General features: G+C 42.6%; 1 protein-coding gene across 2 annotated transcripts; it reads right to left on the bottom strand.

Moving 5' to 3' along the window:
* Positions 1-288: 288 nt before the first annotated feature.
* LOC117316432 (RING finger protein 32-like) lies at positions 289-19,578 on the bottom strand. 2 transcript variants are annotated; one of them, XM_033870999.1, is made up of 9 exons: positions 19,422-19,578; positions 17,232-17,406; positions 16,284-16,370; positions 8,205-8,347; positions 6,273-6,305; positions 5,070-5,194; positions 3,925-4,033; positions 2,934-3,098; positions 289-2,026 (listed from the first exon to the last, which is right to left on the bottom strand). In XM_033870999.1, exons 1-9 carry the CDS (start codon positions 19,494-19,496, stop codon positions 1,592-1,594), a joined length of 1,347 nt encoding a protein of 448 aa, XP_033726890.1. In that variant the 5' UTR covers positions 19,497-19,578; the 3' UTR covers positions 289-1,591. The 2 variants fall into 2 exon arrangements, with proteins under 2 accessions (XP_033726890.1, XP_033726891.1); XM_033871000.1 differs by lacking the exon at positions 289-2,026 and adding an exon at positions 2,045-2,454.
* Between the last annotated feature and the right edge of the window lie 463 nt (positions 19,579-20,041).

The following is a 20,041-nucleotide window of genomic DNA, read 5'->3' as shown; positions in this document are numbered from 1 at the left end:
GTCTGATGTGGAATCTGTTTCAAACTAAATATCTTTGAAATCATTGTTACCTACTGTCACAAAAAAAAAACCATACAAAAAAAAAAAATACAAAAAAAATTACAAAAACAAAACGAAAAAACAATCGAACGTTAGACATTTGAATACAGATTGTAAAAGATCCCTAATATTAGATGTAGTTAGGAGTCGTGTTGGGCTGTGACACAAGCAGAAAATAACAGCAACGAGATGAACTATATAGGGGAGATTACTCTGCTTTATGTTATAAAAATAAAAACAAAAATGATATGTTGTAGTATTTTTATTTCCATGGAAAGGTTATAATATTCTTCCATAATCTAATATTTATCATAATTTATCACTTCAAGAAAACTTACCGGTATATGATTTCATTCATGATGAAATTTTGTTATTACAACAAATGTTCAAATTTCTATATTTTGGCGAGATAAAAATGCCCTTAAATATAATTCTTACTTGTAAGTGAAGTTTCTGAACTAAATCATAATTTTCCTCATAACCACTAAACATTTACAGAGAAATGTGTAATTTTTTTTCATCCATATTTTGAAATAATTCCTTTTTTAAAAATTTGCATGTATTTTACAGAAAGCCTAGATGTAGATACATTAGCATGGAAAGGTATAGTAATTTTTTGTTACAAAGCAAATGGTGTCAATTTTCATGCCAATCAGTTCATTGTTTTTTTGACTGTGTTGTATCCCCTAAAATAACCAATCCAGTCTATAGAAACATTATAGATGTTTCTGAGGAAACAATTGGTTCGATCTGGTGCAATGCCTGATAATGGTATATCAATGTGCAAGAAAACGGCTTTAATTTTAAACAACCAGAAATTATGGAATTCTTAACAATTTTGTAATATCTACACATACATGCATATGTGAAATATATAATGATAAAGCTAAAATGGTGTTAAAACCATTTTATAAGCGTGTCATCATTTCTAGGTAACAGATCAATACTTAAATGTCGCACAAATGTTTTGGTAGAGAAACATATTCTGTCCGAGTCGAGATTGGCAAGTCTTGTATACACATGTAGAAATGAACGTTAAGGTGAGAGTTTTAATTTACATCCTATTAATATCGGTAATGTGTTATCATACACTTATAGCTATGTCATATACAGAATTTATTGTTAAATAATTCAATCACTCATCTAAAGACATAGCCGCTTGTGTAGGATCCTACACGATACTACAAAAACATGGAAATAAATGAGGATTTCGCTAGTTTTAATCATAGATACATTGCATATCAGTTCATTAAGAGCATATTTGGTTCCAATTCAATATAGCGCTAAGATTTGAAAACTCTGAAAATAAAAACAGTATTTCTTCTTTTCTTTGACAAAATTCACACAAACTTGCAATAATTTATATCACCAAATATTGTGCATATTTAAAGAAGAAAATTTGAATGTTAAAAAGTAGCATTTTATGAAAATCTATTTCACTGTAATCTATTCTTGCTATTAAAATTTTGGCATCAAAGTTCAGATAAACAAAAAACTTCATCGATTGAATATAACTAGTTCCTGTCATTCCTTTTCAAGCTGCACCTAATTTCTAAATAGAAATGATTTTCTTCTGATATACAGAACGACAGACTGGACAAACATGGCGACCATCGTGTAAAGAGAGTTCCTCAAAAGTCTGTAAACACTGTTCATGAAAGACATGAGAACAAGACAGTAAAACTGTTTTTCTCTTTTTAGTTGTAGGTTCGTGTCCCGCTTTAGTTGTAGGTTCGTGTCCTGTTTTAGTCGTAGGTTCATGTCCCCTTTCGGATGATTTCTTAGAAGATTTCACCTTTGGTCCTCCAAAAGATTGCTTACTTGAAGAGGTTCTGTTTTTATTTAACTGGGTCTGTTTAGTGCTTGAATTTGTAGATGGTTCTGCCATAGATTCCAAGCTTTTGTCCAGGCCAGATGGTTGAACATAGGTCTGTGTAAGTAAACTAGTCAGACATATTGGGCAGTCCTGTGTCTCTCTTTCTACCGCCTGAAACAAAAATATAGGGATAAAATGTCTCTCTTTCTACCGCCTGAAACAAAAATATAGGGATAAAATGTCTCTCTTTCTACCGCCTGAAACAAAAATATAGGGATAAAATGTCTCTCTTTCTACTGCCTGAAACAAAAATATAGGGATAAAATGTCTCTCTTTCTACCGCCTGAAACAAAAATATAGGGATAAAATGTCTCTCTTTCTACCGCCTGAAACAAAAATATAGGGATAAAATGTCTCTCTTTCTACCGCCTGAAACAAAAATATAGGGATAAAATGTCTCTCTTTCTACCGCCTGAAACAAACATATAAGGATAAAATGTCTCTCTTTCTACCGCCTGAAACAAAAATATAGGGATAAAATGTCTCTTTCTACCGCCTGAAACAAAAATATAGGGATAAAATGTCTCTCTTTCTACCGCCTGAAACAAACATAAGGATAAAATGTCTCTCTTTCTACTGCCTGAAACAAACAAACTGAGTCAACTGAAGGTTGCTAGGTCAAAGGTCAAGGTCATTGGAGTTAATAGTCAAGGTCATTTTGGTATCTTTTCAATGATGAATATTTTGTTATGACACTATTAATCAAAGTTGCTCAAAATCAAACAAGGAGTCAACTGACCAAAGCTAAGGAAGGAGTCAACTGACCAAATGTGAAGGGCACTAGGTCAAAGGTCAATGTCATTGGGAGATCTAGCTCAAAAAGTTTAGAAAATGCTTGTTGAAAAAAACTTAAATGAAAGTATTTTGCCATAATTACTGAAATATCAAGGTGAGCAATGCAGGCCCTCTGGGCCTCTTGTTCTGGTGTGTCTCTGCCAAGGGAAAGAACCAAAGCTTTCCTCAAAACGGTAAACACTCAAATTAAAGGTTAAGATGCTGTATATATCCTAGACATTACCTTTAACTGTATGGCCTCCCAGTCATCATCGCTAATCGTGTTAAACGTCTCATCAAAACGTCGGAAGATGTCCCGACTTGCCTCTAAACTCTGGTCGATCTCCGTAAGGAAAGTATTCACGTTAAAGTCACATGACCTCACAATTCTGTCTGTGATTGTGGACAACTGTGGAGGAAAAATACAAAAACATTGTCCACTTAAATTAATATGTATAAATAATGTTATATTGAAAAAAAAATATGAAACTTTCTTTCACGTTGAATATTATGCAAGAATTGTAATTTTTTGCATTTTCCAAAATCAGTAAGTAATCATCATTATGGGAATGATAATAAAACAATGTAAGATATTTTTGAAATCCATTTATACAACTTGACATTTGTTTCTCTGAAAACTGGACACTGATTTTTTACATTGTAAATCTTATGACAGTTAAAGTGGCATTCCTACGTTTGAATAAAGTTTAGGTCATTAAAAGTAAAAACTATGTAATTTTTCCAAGTAGTAAAAGTTGAAATCTTTACATTAATAAGGCAGTTTTACTCTCAAAATAAACCAAAGTTCTTCGAGTATTAAGTCCTGAAAATTCTTTATTCATCCTGAAGCATCACTTGTAAACAAAGACATACGGTATTTGTCTACAATCTACAATATGCCTTTTTCATGTACATTTCTGCTTTAATTTCATTACATGTAGGCACAAACACTCATATAATCATCGTTCGGACATAGATTTCATCAATAGAAATTGTGTATGACGTCCCAACGAAGGGATGCCCTTTTAATACTGTACCTGCATTATAATCTGTGTCATCTTTCAGGACATGAACCAAAAGTGGAAATCAGGGATGAAAAGTACATATTACCAAAAAGAGATTAACTATAATGAAAAAGGGAGAATCACTATGATAATACTTAGGTTTGATGATTTATAGGAAAACCCTAACAATACTAACTTGTATAATCTAATATATATATAATATCTACGAACCTTCTCCTCGTAGAACTTCTGTCTTAGTTTAGGGTCGTTGGGCGGAACTGTTTCCCTTAGTTTTCTATACCAGCTCTTTACAACATAGCCTCTCCATGCAGCCTGTATTCTAAATAGCCAAGTAAGAACAATCTGGCATATAGATCACATATTGTTAAAATTTAATTTAATCTGTTCATTAACCGTAAAATAAAAAACTATGTATCCCCCATAAACATCAAAAAGACATCTGCCTCTATCACTGAAGTTGACATTGGACATTTGGGTTTTCAAACAATCGCAAGGATGTTTGTTTGTTTGTTTGAGTTTTACGGCCCATCAACACAAGGAAGCAAAGTATATATTATACATATAAAATGATTCGACAATTGGTTCAATCCACCTTCATATTTACTGGAAATATAAAATGAAATGAAAATCTAGGAACACAAATGATTGGTTGACTTTGATTTGTTTTATTTAAACTTTAGATACCTCCACATCCGAGGGCCATAGTCAGAGATCCACTTTGACCTTGACCTTTGACACAGTGATACTGATCTTTGGTCAGATGATTTCTTGTACAATTCTGACCAAATTTATTTCAAAATGCAAGAACAAAATGTTCACCAGTGAAAAGATACAAAATTTGACCTTGACCTTTGAACCTTAATGACCTGAACCTTTGACCATGATTTTTGACCTCATGTAATTTTTTAAGTGAACATCTGCACCGAATTGCATGTAAATCAATCAATATTTACTAATAATTTTGGAACAAAATTTGTGAACAGAGAAACAGACAGACTGTTTATTATATATGGCACACATATCTCCATCCGTATCTTCAATATGGGGGCCTAATGAGGTTTCACTTTTAATTATTCTTGCATATTCACTTTAAATGAAGTTATGGGAAAGTGCTTTTTTCCTTGAAAACAATAGATGCTTGTTCATTTTGTTTAACGTCGTATTAACAGCCAGGGTCGTTTAAGGACGTGCCAGGTTTGGAGTTGGAGGAAAGCTGGAGTACCCGGAGAAAAAACCACCGACCTACCTGGCAATTGCCCCACGTAGGTTTCGAACTCACAACCCAGAGGTGGAGGGCTAGTGTCGGGACACCTAAACCACTCGACCACCGCGGCCCCTAGTAAAGACATACTTACTTTGTGGCACAAATGACCCTGTACTCCTTAGCGCCCTCATGTATAACCCTTGTCTGGTACTCAGCCCTCCGACACATAGGGCATGTCTTACGTCCGGTGAACCTCTCAAACGCCTGCAGGCACGCCTGAAGGGACCATCCACATACAGTTTTAATTCACATGAAATATCTTAAATTGAGAGTTAGGCCACAGAAATCAATAAGTTTTCTACTTTATACTGTAATGAAATACCATCAGGATAGCATCAATTATGTTTCCTTGGCCTCACGGTCAGGTGACGCTTTGTCTCAATAATGACTTCCTGTTAAACATAATATCATGAATGAACAAGCATATTCATGTAATTTATATCCCCCTCTCTTCCTCGACATTTTGTAAGTTAACATATTTGAGGTTAGGAGTAAACATATCATTATAGCTGAACAGAAGGATAATTAAATTAACAATATTTTTCCTATAAATCTAAGGACAATAACTCACTAAGTTTGATGATAATCAGATAATATTTGTGGAAGTTTAGCAGAAAAAAAATTCTTTTTGCTAATTGAGGGGCCATAATTCTGCCAAATGATGTCTGGCAAAAGTGGCAATCAAACTTTGCCAAGCTCTTAAGGAATTTAATTAACCTTGTGATGTTTTTAGTTAATCAAGGGGCCATAACTCTGTCAAATAAAATCCTGCAGAAAGGGCAATTAAACTTTGCCAAGCTCTTAAGGAATTTAATTAACCTTGTGATGTTTTTAGTTAATTAAGGGGCCATAACTCTGTCAAATAAAATCCTGCAGAAAGGGCAATTAAACTTTGCCAAGCTCTTAAGGAATTTAATTAACCTTGTGATGTTTTTAGTTAATCAAGGGGCCATAACTCTGTCAAATAAAATCCTGCAGAAAGGGCAATTAAACTTTGCCAAGCTCTTAAGGAATTTAATTAACCTTGTGATGTTTTTATTTAATCAAGGGGCCATAACTCTTGTCAAATAAAATCCTGCAGAAAGGGCAATTAAACTTTGCCAAGCTCTTAAGGCATTTCACCCGTCAACAGTCCCAGTTATTTCACAGAAATGAAACATGACTGACGGACAGAAGGACAGCTGAACGGACGGACAAACCCAAATTAATATTCACGGTTTCAATGAAAGTGGGGGGTAAAAAAATAAGCACTGTTGAAATTGTACAGAATTATGTAAATTTTCTGTGAGCTTACCTTATGAAAAACATGTGTGCAGGAGAGGAGAACCTGTGAATAGAAATAAGATAAACAACAACAATGTATAACATATTGTCAAGAAAATTTGTCAACATGACCATTAATTCTTCTTCCTCGAAAATTTTTACCGTTTTTCATAAATAGCAAACCCAGATAAGGTTAAAAACTTTAACTCGAGCTACGGGACAATGAAATAACATTAAATTTGTATGCATTATCACTGAACCGCAATAGACATATTGGGCGTAATATCAGACATGGGCTTATTACTGGGTAAATATGGTGATACATTCAACATGTCAATATCAGACATGGGCTTATTACTGGGTAAATATGGTGATACCCTCAACATGTCAATATCAGACATGCATGAGCTTATTGCTGGGTAAATATGGTGATACATTCAACATGTCAATATCAGACATGGGCTTATTGCTGGGTAAATATGGTGATACCCTCAACATGTCAATATCAGACATGGGCTTATTGCTGGGTAAATATGGTGATACATTCAACATGTCAATATCAGACATGGGCTTATTGCTGGGTAAATATGGTGATACCCTCAACATGTCAATATCAGACATGGGCTTATTGCTGGGTAAATATGGTGATACATTCAACATGTCAATATCAGACATGGGCTTATTGCTGGGTAAATATGGTGATACCCTCAACATGTCAATATCAGACATGGGCTTATTACTGGGTAAATATGGTGATACACTCAACATGTCAATATCAGACATGAGCTTATTGCTGGGTAAATATGGTGATACCCTCAACATGTCAATATCAGACATGGGCTTATTGCTGGGTAAATATAGTGATACCCTAAACAAGTAATATCAGACATGAGCTTATTGCTGGGTAAATATGGTGATACATTCAACATGTCAATATCAGACATGGGCTTATTGCTGGGTAAATATGGTGATACCCTCAACATGTCAATATCAGACATGGGCTTATTGCTGGGTAAATATGGTGATACACTCAACATGTCAATATAAGACATGAGCTTATTGCTGGGTAAATATGGTGATACACTCAATATGTCAATATCAGACATGGGCTTAATGCTGAGTAAATATTCTTCTAGAATTTGCTATATTTCCCCTAATGGGCCTCACCCCTCGGGCCACTCGGGGTCAGAACCACAGTTTATACACAATTTGTTTTTACTTAACCAAATTATGCTTCAGATAAAATATGGACCAAGTCCTTTCATTTGTACAGAAGAATAATTTTAAAGAATTTCTGATATTTCCCCTATTGGGCTCTGCCTCTCCCTTTTTACCAAATTGGTTCCCCTTCCCTCAAGGAGATGCTTCAGACCACATTGGGTAAAAATCCATTTACTCGTTTCTTAATACAAGCAACTTTTAGGAAAAGTTAATAGACAGATGATGAATGACAGATGCAAAGCCATGCCATAAGCTCACCAGCCTTTTGTGTGAGGTGAGCTTAAAACTGCACTATACAGCAGTTTTGTCCTTCTGTTTGAATCCATCGTAATTTATGGATATCAAAATAAATCCAAACAAGGCTAGATATAAAAAAAACACCTTTTTCGTCTGCTCATTGTTAGAATATGGAACGCTCTCCCAGAACATGTTGTCTTAGCACCAACAGTAAATTCTTTCAGAAACAGACTACAAGGTAGATAATCATTGGGAAAAGCAGGAATTTTTATATAACTATAAGTGTGAAATTATATAGGAATTGGAACTGTTGTCACAATTTATTGATTTTATTTATTGTAATTATCATATTTCGGAGTCCGGTATAGAGGATCAAAAGGTCCTGCACTGGTAATAAAATTGATCATATCTTATCTTATTTTATCCAAACAAATGAGATAACAGATGGACCAATAATGTTCCAATACATTTTTTTTTTGTTTGTTCATGGAATGACATATTTTACCTGTTCCTGTGTGCCGAAGTCTTCCTTACAGATGACGCACGGCTGTTTGGAGTCGTCTCGTTTGTTTGATTTTTCTTTGACAGACTTCCATTCCTGTTCTGTAAGTGGCAGTTCTGGTGCTTCTACCAGGCCCATTTTCTGAGCTAATAACAACAAATTTAGAAATGTGAAAGTATATTTACGTACAGACAACAAGTTTTAATGTGAGTCTAGGGACAAAGGGCAGAATTGTGTACCTTACCAGGGGACCCAGGGCCGAAGTGTGTGCCTTACCAAGGGACAAAGGGCTGAAGTGTGAGACTTACCAAGGGACAAAGGGCCGAAGTGTGAGTCTTACCAGGGGACAAAGGGCCGAAGTGTGAGTCTTACCAAGGGACAAAGGGCTGAAGTGTGAGTCTTACCAGGGGACAAAGGGCTGAAGTGTGAGTCTTACCAGGGGACAAAGGGCTGAAGTGTGATCCTTACCAAGGGACAAAGGGCTGAAGTGTGAGTCTTACCAGGGGACAAAGGGCTGAAGTGTGAGTCTTACCAAGGGACAAAGGGCTGAAGTGTGAGTCTTACCAAGGGACAAAGGGCTGAAGTGTGTGCCTTACCAAGGGACAAAGGGCCGAAGTGTGAGTCTTACCAGGGGACAAAGGGCTGAAGTGTGAGTCTTACCAAGGGACAAAGGGCTGAAGTGTGAGTCTTACCAGGGGACAAAGGGCCGAAGTGTGAGTCTTACCAGGGGACAAAGGGCCGAAGTGTGAGTCTTACCAAGGGACAAAGGGCCGAAGTGTGAGCCTTACCAGGGGACAAAGGGCCGAAGTGTGAGTCTTACCAAGGGACAAAGGGCTAAGTGTGAGCCTTACCAGGGGACAAAGGGCTGAAGTGTGAGCCTTACCAGGGGACAAAGGGCCGAAGTGTGAGTCTTACCAAGGGACAAAGGGCTGAAGTGTGAGCCTTACCAGGGGACAAAGGGCTGACGTGTGAGCCTTACCAGGGGACAAAGGGCTGAAGTGTGAGTCTTACCAAGGGACAAAGGGCCGAAGTGTGAGCCTTACCAGGGGACAAAGGGCTGAAGTGTGAGTCTTACCAGGGGACAAAGGGCTGAAGTGTGAGTCTTACCAAGGGACAAAGGGCCGAAGTGTGAGCCTTACCAGGGGACAAAGGGCTGAAGTGTGAGTCTTACCAGGGGACAAAGGGCCGAAGTGTGAGTCTTACCAAGGGACAAAGGGCTGAAGTGTGAGTCTTACCAAGGGACAAAGGGCCGAAGTGTGAGCCTTACCAGGGGACAAAGGGCTGAAGTGTGAGCCTTACCAGGGGACAAAGGGCCGAAGTGTGAGTCTTACCAAGGGACAAAGGGCTGAAGTGTGAGTCTTACCAAGGGACAAAGGGCTGAAGTGTGAGTCTTACCAAGGGACAAAGGGCCGAAGTGTGAGCCTTACCAGGGGACAAAGGGCTGAAGTGTGAGTCTTACCAAGGGACAAAGGGCCGAAGTGTGAGTCTTACCAGGGGACAAAGGGCCGAAGTGTGAGTCTTACCAGGGGACAAAGGGCTGAAGTGTGAGTCTTACCAAGGGACAAAGGGCTGAAGTGTGAGTCTTACCAGGGGACAAAGGGCCGAAGTGTGAGTCTTACCAGGGGACAAAGGGCCGAAGTGTGAGTCTTACCAGGGGACAAAGGGCTGAAGTGTGAGTCTTACCAGGGGACAAAGGGCTGAAGTGTGAGTCTTACCAAGGGACAAAGGGCTGAAGTGTGAGTCTTACCAGGGGACAAAGGGCTGAAGTGTGAGTCTTACCAAGGGACAAAGGGCCGAAGTGTGAGTCTTACCAGGGGACAAAGGGCCGAAGTGTGACCTTTACCAGGGGACAAAGGGCTGAAGTGTGAGTCTTACCAAGGGACAAAGGGCCGAAGTGTGAGTCTTACCAGGGGACAAAGGGCCGAAGTGTGACCTTTACCAAGGGACAAAGGGCTGAAGTGTGAGTCTTACCAAGGGACAAAGGGCCGAAGTGTGAGTCTTACCAGGGGACAAAGGGCTGAAGTGTGACCTTTACCAAGGGACAAAGGGCTGAAGTGTGAGCCTTACCAGGGGACAAAGGGCTGAAGTGTGAGTCTTACCAAGGGACAAAGGGCCGAAGTGTGACCTTTACCAGGGGACAAAGGGCTGAAGTGTGAGTCTTACCAAGGGACAAAGGGCTGAAGTGTGAGTCTTACCAGGGGACAAAGGGCTGAAGTGTGAGTCTTACCAGGGGACAAAGGGCTGAAGTGTGAGTCTTACCAAGGGACAAAGGGCTGAAGTGTGAGCCTTACCAGGGGACAAAGGGCTGAAGTGTGAGTCTTACCAAGGGACAAAGGGCCGAAGTGTGAGTCTTACCAGGGGACAAAGGGCTGAAGTGTGAGTCTTACCAGGGGACAAAGGGCTGAAGTGTGACCTTTACCAAGGGACAAAGGGCTGAAGTGTGAGCCTTACCAGGGGACAAAGGGCTGAAGTGTGAGTCTTACCAAGGGACAAAGGGCTGAAGTGTGAGCCTTACCAGGGGACAAAGGGCTGAAGTGTGAGTCTTACCAAGGGACAAAGGGCTGAAGTGTGAGTCTTACCAGGGGACAAAGGGCCGAAGTGTGACCTTTACCAAGGGACAAAGGGCTGAAGTGTGAGCCTTACCAGGGGACAAAGGGCTGAAGTGTGAGTCTTACCAGGGGACAAAGGGCTGAAGTGTGAGTCTTACCAGGGGACAAAGGGCTGAAGTGTGAGTCTTACCAGGAGACAAAGGGCTGAAGTGTGAGTCTTACCAGGGGACAAAGGGCTGAAGTGTGAGTCTTACCAAGGGACAAAGGGCCGAAGTGTGAGTCTTACCAGGGGACAAAGGGCCGAAGTGTGACCTTTACCAGGGGACAAAGGGCTGAAGTGTGAGTCTTACCAAGGGACAAAGGGCCGAAGTGTGAGTCTTACCAGGGGACAAAGGGCCGAAGTGTGACCTTTACCAAGGGACAAAGGGCTGAAGTGTGAGTCTTACCAAGGGACAAAGGGCCGAAGTGTGAGTCTTACCAGGGGACAAAGGGCTGAAGTGTGACCTTTACCAAGGGACAAAGGGCTGAAGTGTGAGTCTTACCAAGGGACAAAGGGCTGAAGTGTGAGTCTTACCAGGGGACAAAGGGCTGAAGTGTGAGTCTTACCAGGGGACAAAGGGCTGAAGTGTGAGTCTTACCAAGGGACAAAGGGCCGAAGTGTGACCTTTACCAAGGGACAAAGGGCTGAAGTGTGAGCCTTACCAGGGGACAAAGGGCTGAAGTGTGAGTCTTACCAAGGGACAAAGGGCCGAAGTGTGAGTGTTACCAGGGGACAAAGGGCCGAAGTGTGAGTCTTACCAGGGGACAAAGGGCTGAAGTGTGACCTTTACCAAGGGACAAAGGGCTGAAGTGTGAGCCTTACCAGGGGACAAAGGGCTGAAGTGTGAGTCTTACCAAGGGACAAAGGGCTGAAGTGTGAGCCTTACCAGGGGACAAAGGGCTGAAGTGTGAGTCTTACCAAGGGACAAAGGGCTGAAGTGTGAGTCTTACCAGGGGACAAAGGGCCGAAGTGTGACCTTTACCAAGGGACAAAGGGCTGAAGTGTGAGCCTTACCAGGGGACAAAGGGCTGAAGTGTGAGTCTTACCAGGGGACAAAGGGCTGAAGTGTGAGTCTTACCAGGGGACAAAGGGCTGAAGTGTGAGTCTTACCAGGGGACAAAGGGCTGAAGTGTGAGTCTTACCAAGGGACAAAGGGCCGAAGTGTGAGTCTTACCAGGGGACAAAGGGCCGAAGTGTGACCTTTACCAGGGGACAAAGGGCTGAAGTGTGAGTCTTACCAAGGGACAAAGGGCCGAAGTGTGAGTCTTACCAGGGGACAAAGGGCCGAAGTGTGACCTTTACCAAGGGACAAAGGGCTGAAGTGTGAGTCTTACCAAGGGACAAAGGGCCGAAGTGTGAGTCTTACCAGGGGACAAAGGGCTGAAGTGTGACCTTTACCAAGGGACAAAGGGCTGAAGTGTGAGCCTTACCAGGGGACAAAGGGCTGAAGTGTGAGTCTTACCAAGGGACAAAGGGCCGAAGTGTGACCTTTACCAGGGGACAAAGGGCTGAAGTGTGAGTCTTACCAAGGGACAAAGGGCTGAAGTGTGAGTCTTACCAGGGGACAAAGGGCTGAAGTGTGAGTCTTACCAGGGGACAAAGGGCTGAAGTGTGAGTCTTACCAAGGGACAAAGGGCCGAAGTGTGACCTTTACCAAGGGACAAAGGGCTGAAGTGTGAGCCTTACCAGGGGACAAAGGGCTGAAGTGTGAGTCTTACCAAGGGACAAAGGGCCGAAGTGTGAGTCTTACCAGGGGACAAAGGGCCGAAGTGTGAGTCTTACCAAGGGACAAAGGGCCGAAGTGTGAGTCTTACCAGGGGACAAAGGGCTGAAGTGTGACCTTTACCAAGGGACAAAGGGCTGAAGTGTGAGCCTTACCAGGGGACAAAGGGCTGAAGTGTGAGTCTTACCAAGGGACAAAGGGCTGAAGTGTGAGCCTTACCAGGGGACAAAGGGCTGAAGTGTGAGTCTTACCAAGGGACAAAGGGCTGAAGTGTGAGTCTGACCAGGGGACAAAGGGCCGAAGTGTGACCTTTACCAAGGGACAAAGGGCTGAAGTGTGAGCCTTACCAGGGGACAAAGGGCTGAAGTGTGAGTCTTACCAGGGGACAAAGGGCTGAAGTGTGAGTCTTACCAGGGGACAAAGGGCTGAAGTGTGAGTCTTACCAGGAGACAAAGGGCTGAAGTGTGAGTCTTACCAGGGGACAAAGGGCTGAAGTGTGAGTCTTACCAGGGGATAAAGGGCTGAAGTGTGAGTCTTACCAAGGGTCAAAGGGCTGAAGTGTGAACTTTACCAAGGGACAAAGGGCTGAAGTGTGAGTCTTACCAGGGGACAAAGGGCTGAAGTGTGAGTCTTACCAGGGGACAAAGGGCTGAAGTGTGAGTCTTACCAGGGGACAAAGGGCTGAAGTGTGAGTCTTACCAAGGGACAAAGGGCTGAAGTGTGAGTCTTACCAGTGGACAAAGGGCTGAAGTGTGATCCTTACCAAGGGACAAAGGGCTGAAGTGTGAGTCTTACCAAGGGACAAAGGGCTGAAGTGTGAGTCTTACCAAGGGACAAAGGGCCGAAGTGTGATCCTTACCAAGGGACAAAGGGCCGAAGTGTGAGTCTTACCAGGGGACAAAGGGCTGAAGTGTGACCTTTACCAGGGGACAAAGGGCTGAAGTGTGAGTCTTACCAAGGGACAAAGGGCCGAAGTGTGAGTCTTACCAGGGGACAAAGGGCCGAAGTGTGACCTTTACCAAGGGACAAAGGGCTGAAGTGTGAGTCTTACCAAGGGACAAAGGGCCGAAGTGTGAGTCTTACCAGGGGACAAAGGGCTGAAGTGTGACCTTTACCAAGGGACAAAGGGCTGAAGTGTGAGTCTTACCAAGGGACAAAGGGCTGAAGTGTGAGTCTTACCAGGGGACAAAGGGCTGAAGTGTGAGTCTTACCAGGGGACAAAGGGCTGAAGTGTGAGTCTTACCAAGGGACAAAGGGCCGAAGTGTGACCTTTACCAAGGGACAAAGGGCTGAAGTGTGAGCCTTACCAGGGGACAAAGGGCTGAAGTGTGAGTCTTACCAAGGGACAAAGGGCCGAAGTGTGAGTCTTACCAGGGGACAAAGGGCCGAAGTGTGAGTCTTACCAGGGGACAAAGGGCTGAAGTGTGACCTTTACCAAGGGACAAAGGGCTGAAGTGTGAGCCTTACCAGGGGACAAAGGGCTGAAGTGTGAGTCTTACCAAGGGACAAAGGGCTGAAGTGTGAGCCTTACCAGGGGACAAAGGGCTGAAGTGTGAGTCTTACCAAGGGACAAAGGGCTGAAGTGTGAGTCTTACCAGGGGACAAAGGGCCGAAGTGTGACCTTTACCAAGGGACAAAGGGCTGAAGTGTGAGCCTTACCAGGGGACAAAGGGCTGAAGTGTGAGTCTTACCAGGGGACAAAGGGCTGAAGTGTGAGTCTTACCAGGGGACAAAGGGCTGAAGTGTGAGTCTTACCAGGGGACAAAGGGCTGAAGTGTGAGTCTTACCAAGGGACAAAGGGCCGAAGTGTGAGTCTTACCAGGGGACAAAGGGCCGAAGTGTGACCTTTACCAGGGGACAAAGGGCTGAAGTGTGAGTCTTACCAAGGGACAAAGGGCCGAAGTGTGAGTCTTACCAGGGGACAAAGGGCCGAAGTGTGACCTTTACCAAGGGACAAAGGGCTGAAGTGTGAGTCTTACCAAGGGACAAAGGGCCGAAGTGTGAGTCTTACCAGGGGACAAAGGGCTGAAGTGTGACCTTTACCAAGGGACAAAGGGCTGAAGTGTGAGCCTTACCAGGGGACAAAGGGCTGAAGTGTGAGTCTTACCAAGGGACAAAGGGCCGAAGTGTGACCTTTACCAGGGGACAAAGGGCTGAAGTGTGAGTCTTACCAAGGGACAAAGGGCTGAAGTGTGAGTCTTACCAGGGGACAAAGGGCTGAAGTGTGAGTCTTACCAGGGGACAAAGGGCTGAAGTGTGAGTCTTACCAAGGGACAAAGGGCCGAAGTGTGACCTTTACCAAGGGACAAAGGGCTGAAGTGTGAGCCTTACCAGGGGACAAAGGGCTGAAGTGTGAGTCTTACCAAGGGACAAAGGGCCGAAGTGTGAGTCTTACCAGGGGACAAAGGGCCGAAGTGTGAGTCTTACCAAGGGACAAAGGGCCGAAGTGTGAGTCTTACCAGGGGACAAAGGGCTGAAGTGTGACCTTTACCAAGGGACAAAGGGCTGAAGTGTGAGCCTTACCAGGGGACAAAGGGCTGAAGTGTGAGTCTTACCAAGGGACAAAGGGCTGAAGTGTGAGCCTTACCAGGGGACAAAGGGCTGAAGTGTGAGTCTTACCAAGGGACAAAGGGCTGAAGTGTGAGTCTGACCAGGGGACAAAGGGCCGAAGTGTGACCTTTACCAAGGGACAAAGGGCTGAAGTGTGAGCCTTACCAGGGGACAAAGGGCTGAAGTGTGAGTCTTACCAGGGGACAAAGGGCTGAAGTGTGAGTCTTACCAGGGGACAAAGGGCTGAAGTGTGAGTCTTACCAGGAGACAAAGGGCTGAAGTGTGAGTCTTACCAGGGGACAAAGGGCTGAAGTGTGAGTCTTACCAGGGGACAAAGGGCTGAAGTGTGAGTCTTACCAAGGGACAAAGGGCTGAAGTGTGACCTTTACCAAGGGACAAAGGGCTGAAGTGTGAGTCTTACCAGGGGACAAAGGGCTGAAGTGTGAGTCTTACCAGGGGACAAAGGGCTGAAGTGTGAGTCTTACCAGGGGACAAAGGGCTGAAGTGTGAGTCTTACCAGGGGACAAAGGGCTGAAGTGTGAGTCTTACCAAGGGACAAAGGGCTGAAGTGTGAGTCTTACCAGTGGACAAAGGGCTGAAGTGTGATCCTTACCAAGGGACAAAGGGCTGAAGTGTGAGTCTTACCAAGGGACAAAGGGCTGAAGTGTGAGTCTTACCAAGGGACAAAGGGCCGAAGTGTGATCCTTACCAAGGGACAAAGGGCCGAAGTGTGAGTCTTACCAGGGGACAAAGGGCTGAAGTGTGAGTCTTACCAAGGGACAAAGGGCTGAAGTGTGAGTCTTACCAGGGGACAAAGGGCTGAAGTGTGAGTCTTACCAGGGGACAAAGGGCTGAAGTGTGAGTCTTACCAGGGGACAAAGGGCTGAAGTGTGAGTCTTACCAGGAGACAAAGTGCCGAAGTGTGAGTCTTACCAGGGGACAAAGGGCCGAAGTGTGAGTCTTACCAGGGGACAAAGGGCTGAAGTGTGAGTCTTACCAGGGGACAAAGGGCCGAAGTGTGACCTTTACCAAGGAACAAGGTTCAAAGTATGATCCTTACCAAGGGACAAAGGGCTGAAGTGTGAGCCCTTCCAGGGGACAAAGGGCCAAAGTATGATCCTTACCAAGAAACAAAGCCCCAAAGTGTAAGTCTTACTAAGGGACATTAAGCTTAAGCATGAACTTTATCAAGGGACAATGAGATTAAATTTGAACCTTACCGAGGGATAACTTTGGAACTTTTTGCGGATCCAGAACATACTCTTCATCTTCTTCTTTCTTCTTTGGTTTGGTTCTTTGAAATCTGTCTTTAAAAAGAATTAATATTATAATATGTACACATGTGCTGTTTAGATCAGATAGTTCATTATACAACAGTGTGAAGAATTAACAAATAGCACTTTTAAAGGAGTTACTTCCGAAATTTCTGTTATAATAAATCATCATAAAATCCATATTGTACAATTGTGCCTGGAAATCATGCATGTCACTAATTCGACATTTACTAAATCCACTAATTCTATTGGTTAAATATACCCTAAGGAGGCGGGACTTAACTTATTGGGACTGAAGTCTTTGATGACCATTTCCCTGTCGAAGGTTCCAGATTACACCCATCAACTGATTAGTCTAAATGAGCCCTACATCCACACACCATTGTCCACCAACCCTTCACACAGACAATACCACACTCTTCATTCTCTTTGACTTCCTACCACTGTGTGTGGCCTGCTCTGCTAATAGCTCAATCTCTTTTTGATATCTTTTTAATTACTATCTTCTTACTTTTCTGATCTAACAAACTGTCCCTTTTCTACCTGTCATATATGCCTCCTCCTCCTTAAGTTTGTTCCACAAACTTTTACATTAATAACTTTCCTAATATGAATGACATTAATAAATTCATAACCTGAATCAAAAGCTAAATATCATATACTAACCTTCATGATATTGTATGCAACTACATTATTAAGCCAAAACAAATTATACGTACAGTAACTACCATTTCATATTTTGTACAAATACATTGTTCATATAAAATAAATTGTCAATGTTTTTTTTTTTTTTTTTTTTTACATGTATGCCACATGCTAGTCCTACATTACCCCCACCCCCTTATTTTGATGTGTGGCCCTTAAGGATTTATTACAGTATAAAGATGGCCATACTTCTCCCGGTATCCACAACAGGTCTAGGTTGTGACCTCTGTTTGGATCGAGCCGCTGGGCCGAGCCCGATATTCCGTGGACCAAATGTTTTCACACTGCCAAAGTTGAGATTGAGACTTCGGACCAAATGATCCTGTAATGCTACAGCTGCTAAGGCTGTCGAATCTCCTCCTCCCTGGAATAAAAATGTTGGAACATGTATTTGATAGATATGTAGCTCAGGTTATCATAAAATTAAAGACATGGACTTATTGTGTAACAGGTGTAGCGGGACAGGACTGGGTTGATCATCGGTGACAAAGTAGCTCAATTGGTAGAGCATCTGGCTAGTGTTCGGAGGTCCCGGGTTCGAGCCCCGGTCTGGCCGCTACATTTTCTCCTCTCCTGTTACAAAATTGGTGCCCAGCTAAAATACCCATGATGGTGGTATAAGGGTCTCATGTGACTTCGAGGGCGAAGACTTGGAAAAAAGGAGGGAGGTGTTCACGAGTGGGACAGGACTGGCTCGATCATCGGTGACCAGGTAGCTCAATTGGTAGTGTTTGGAGGTCCCAAGTTCAAATCCCGGTCTGGCCGCTAAATTTTTCTCCTCTCCTGTTACACAAGAGCGAGACAAGCCGAATTTGTAGTGTACAAACTACACTCGACTCACTATCTATATCGTCTGTCAACCCAGGTTTGTTGGTTTTACTTGTCAGGATTGGGACATTAACTGACTCTTGCCTAACACATTAACATAGAACACAAAATGTTCAACAAATACAAACATCACCCGCTACAATTGTAGGGGCCATGGTGGCCGAGTCGTTAAGGTGTTTATCACTAGCCCTCCACCTCTGGGTTGCGAGTTTGAAACCCAAGTGGGGCTGTTGCCAGGTACTGACTGTAGGCCCATGGTTTTTCTCCAGGTACTCCGGCTTTCATCCACCTCCAAAACCTGGCACGTCCTTAAATGTCCCTGGCTGTAAAGAGGACGTTTAACAAAACAAACAAACCAAACCGCTATGATTGTATGAAAGACATTGTGACACAAAATTACATGGTATATAGGGGCAGACAAGCAGGAACCCAAATGTAAAAATGAAAGGTGGACAGTACATGTACAACTGTACAGGTAATTCATTTCAACTATAAATACATAAGCTGACTTTCCTCTGGCCCTGACATCATACTTGCACATTCCAACAGATAATCAATACAATCGGGGATTGGAGACACAATGTCCCAGATCTAGAAGTTGTAGGAATCCAGACAAATCTGCTGTGGATACATACATATACACGAGATCTCACCAAAAATCCAGGTAATGTGTGTGTAAAAAAGGTGAGTCTAACACGGAGATTCAATCAATGGTCTGATTTATTGGAGAGAGTTGTTGACATGTTTCGGCTATAGGGTGGCCGTCATCAGAACAACCTAAGATGACTATTAGCCCGACTTTCCTCTAGTCCTGATGTCACACCAGACATCAACCTGTCAGAATGTCCAAGTCTGGTTTCAGGGTCAGGGGTACTCAAAACAAAGTAAGAACATTACACAAAACTTCTGAGAAACTTCTGAGCACCTTGTTAGCACCTTGTTGTACAGTAATGTCAGAGAGTAAATCTATCAAACAACAGCCTCTTATATTATACTGTTATAGAAGTAAACGAGGAGTTTCTGTGGAGATATAAAGCTACTGCACTGCAGTAGGGTGTAAAGTAGGGTGTAAAGTAGCCCGAGTTTCCTCTGGCCCTGACACCATGTCTAGTGTATAGTGTCAGAGTCAGAGGAAACTCGGGCTAGGTGTAAAGGTCAGTATAATACACTATGAACAGCTTAAAATGTTGAACGAGTATTCATACCCTGCATGCCTACACTGCTGACGAGACGACCATCTGTCAGAAAGTGTCTGTCCGTCGTCCACAGCTACGTTATCGCAAATATTGTTGCTTTCTGGTTATATATTATAAATACAACTACATGTAGGCATGTTGTTTGTACAACATAACTCTTTTTAGGCTTTGACTTAGTAGCAATACTTCAGAGAAACGTTTTAATATTCCAAAAAGACCACAATCGATTGTAAATCTTAAGCACAAAACCACGCACCTGCACAAAACCGAATATGTTAGCATGTAACTTACGTTGCTAACGTTGTCTGTCAGACTTTTATAAATTTTTTATGAAAATGTTGCCAAATTATCTTACCTTTAGTTTTTCAGGTCTATTCCTAGACATTCCGATTAAGACGTAAGAAGAAGTTTTCCTATAAGTAATACACATTCGCTATACAGCTACAGAATTTTAGACACGAACTTGGAGTGGTTTCTGTGTGACGCCATATTGTAAACATTACGATCCCGCAGTAAATAAAATTGCGGACGTCTTCCTAAAGACCGACATCGACAGGCAAATGCATCTAAATTTTGACACAGCCTGGGTATATTTTCGTTGTAATTAACGATTTGCCAGATAAAAGGCGGATCAAGGGGAAATATAATCTGTACACGTCCATAAAAAGTTTTTTTTTGATATATATGTAAAACAACTTCTATGTTCCTTCCATGTAAAAGGTAACTAGACTGGATTACCTGCCGTAGTTTTCAGTCTCGTCAAAAGGCTTAGGGTACAGTAGTTGGAATACTCTACGGGAGGTTTTTTTGTGAGTTGTGTCCCTTTGTCAGAAATGTGTATTTTTGTATACATCAAGTATTTTATCAAACCATGAAGAAATTATTGATGTGCAGCGCGTAGTTTTGTGCCCAATAGGTAGGATATATGTAACAGTGACAGTCTTTGGGAGAACTGCCAGTGATAATACGTTTGTA

The sequence above is a fragment of the Pecten maximus genome, chromosome 18 (assembly GCF_902652985.1).
Source record: "Pecten maximus chromosome 18, xPecMax1.1, whole genome shotgun sequence".
Classification (NCBI taxonomy): Eukaryota; Metazoa; Mollusca; class Bivalvia; order Pectinida; family Pectinidae; genus Pecten; species Pecten maximus.
The sequence above is the reverse complement of the archived record's forward strand: the minus strand, read 5'-3'. Positions and strand labels throughout refer to the sequence as shown.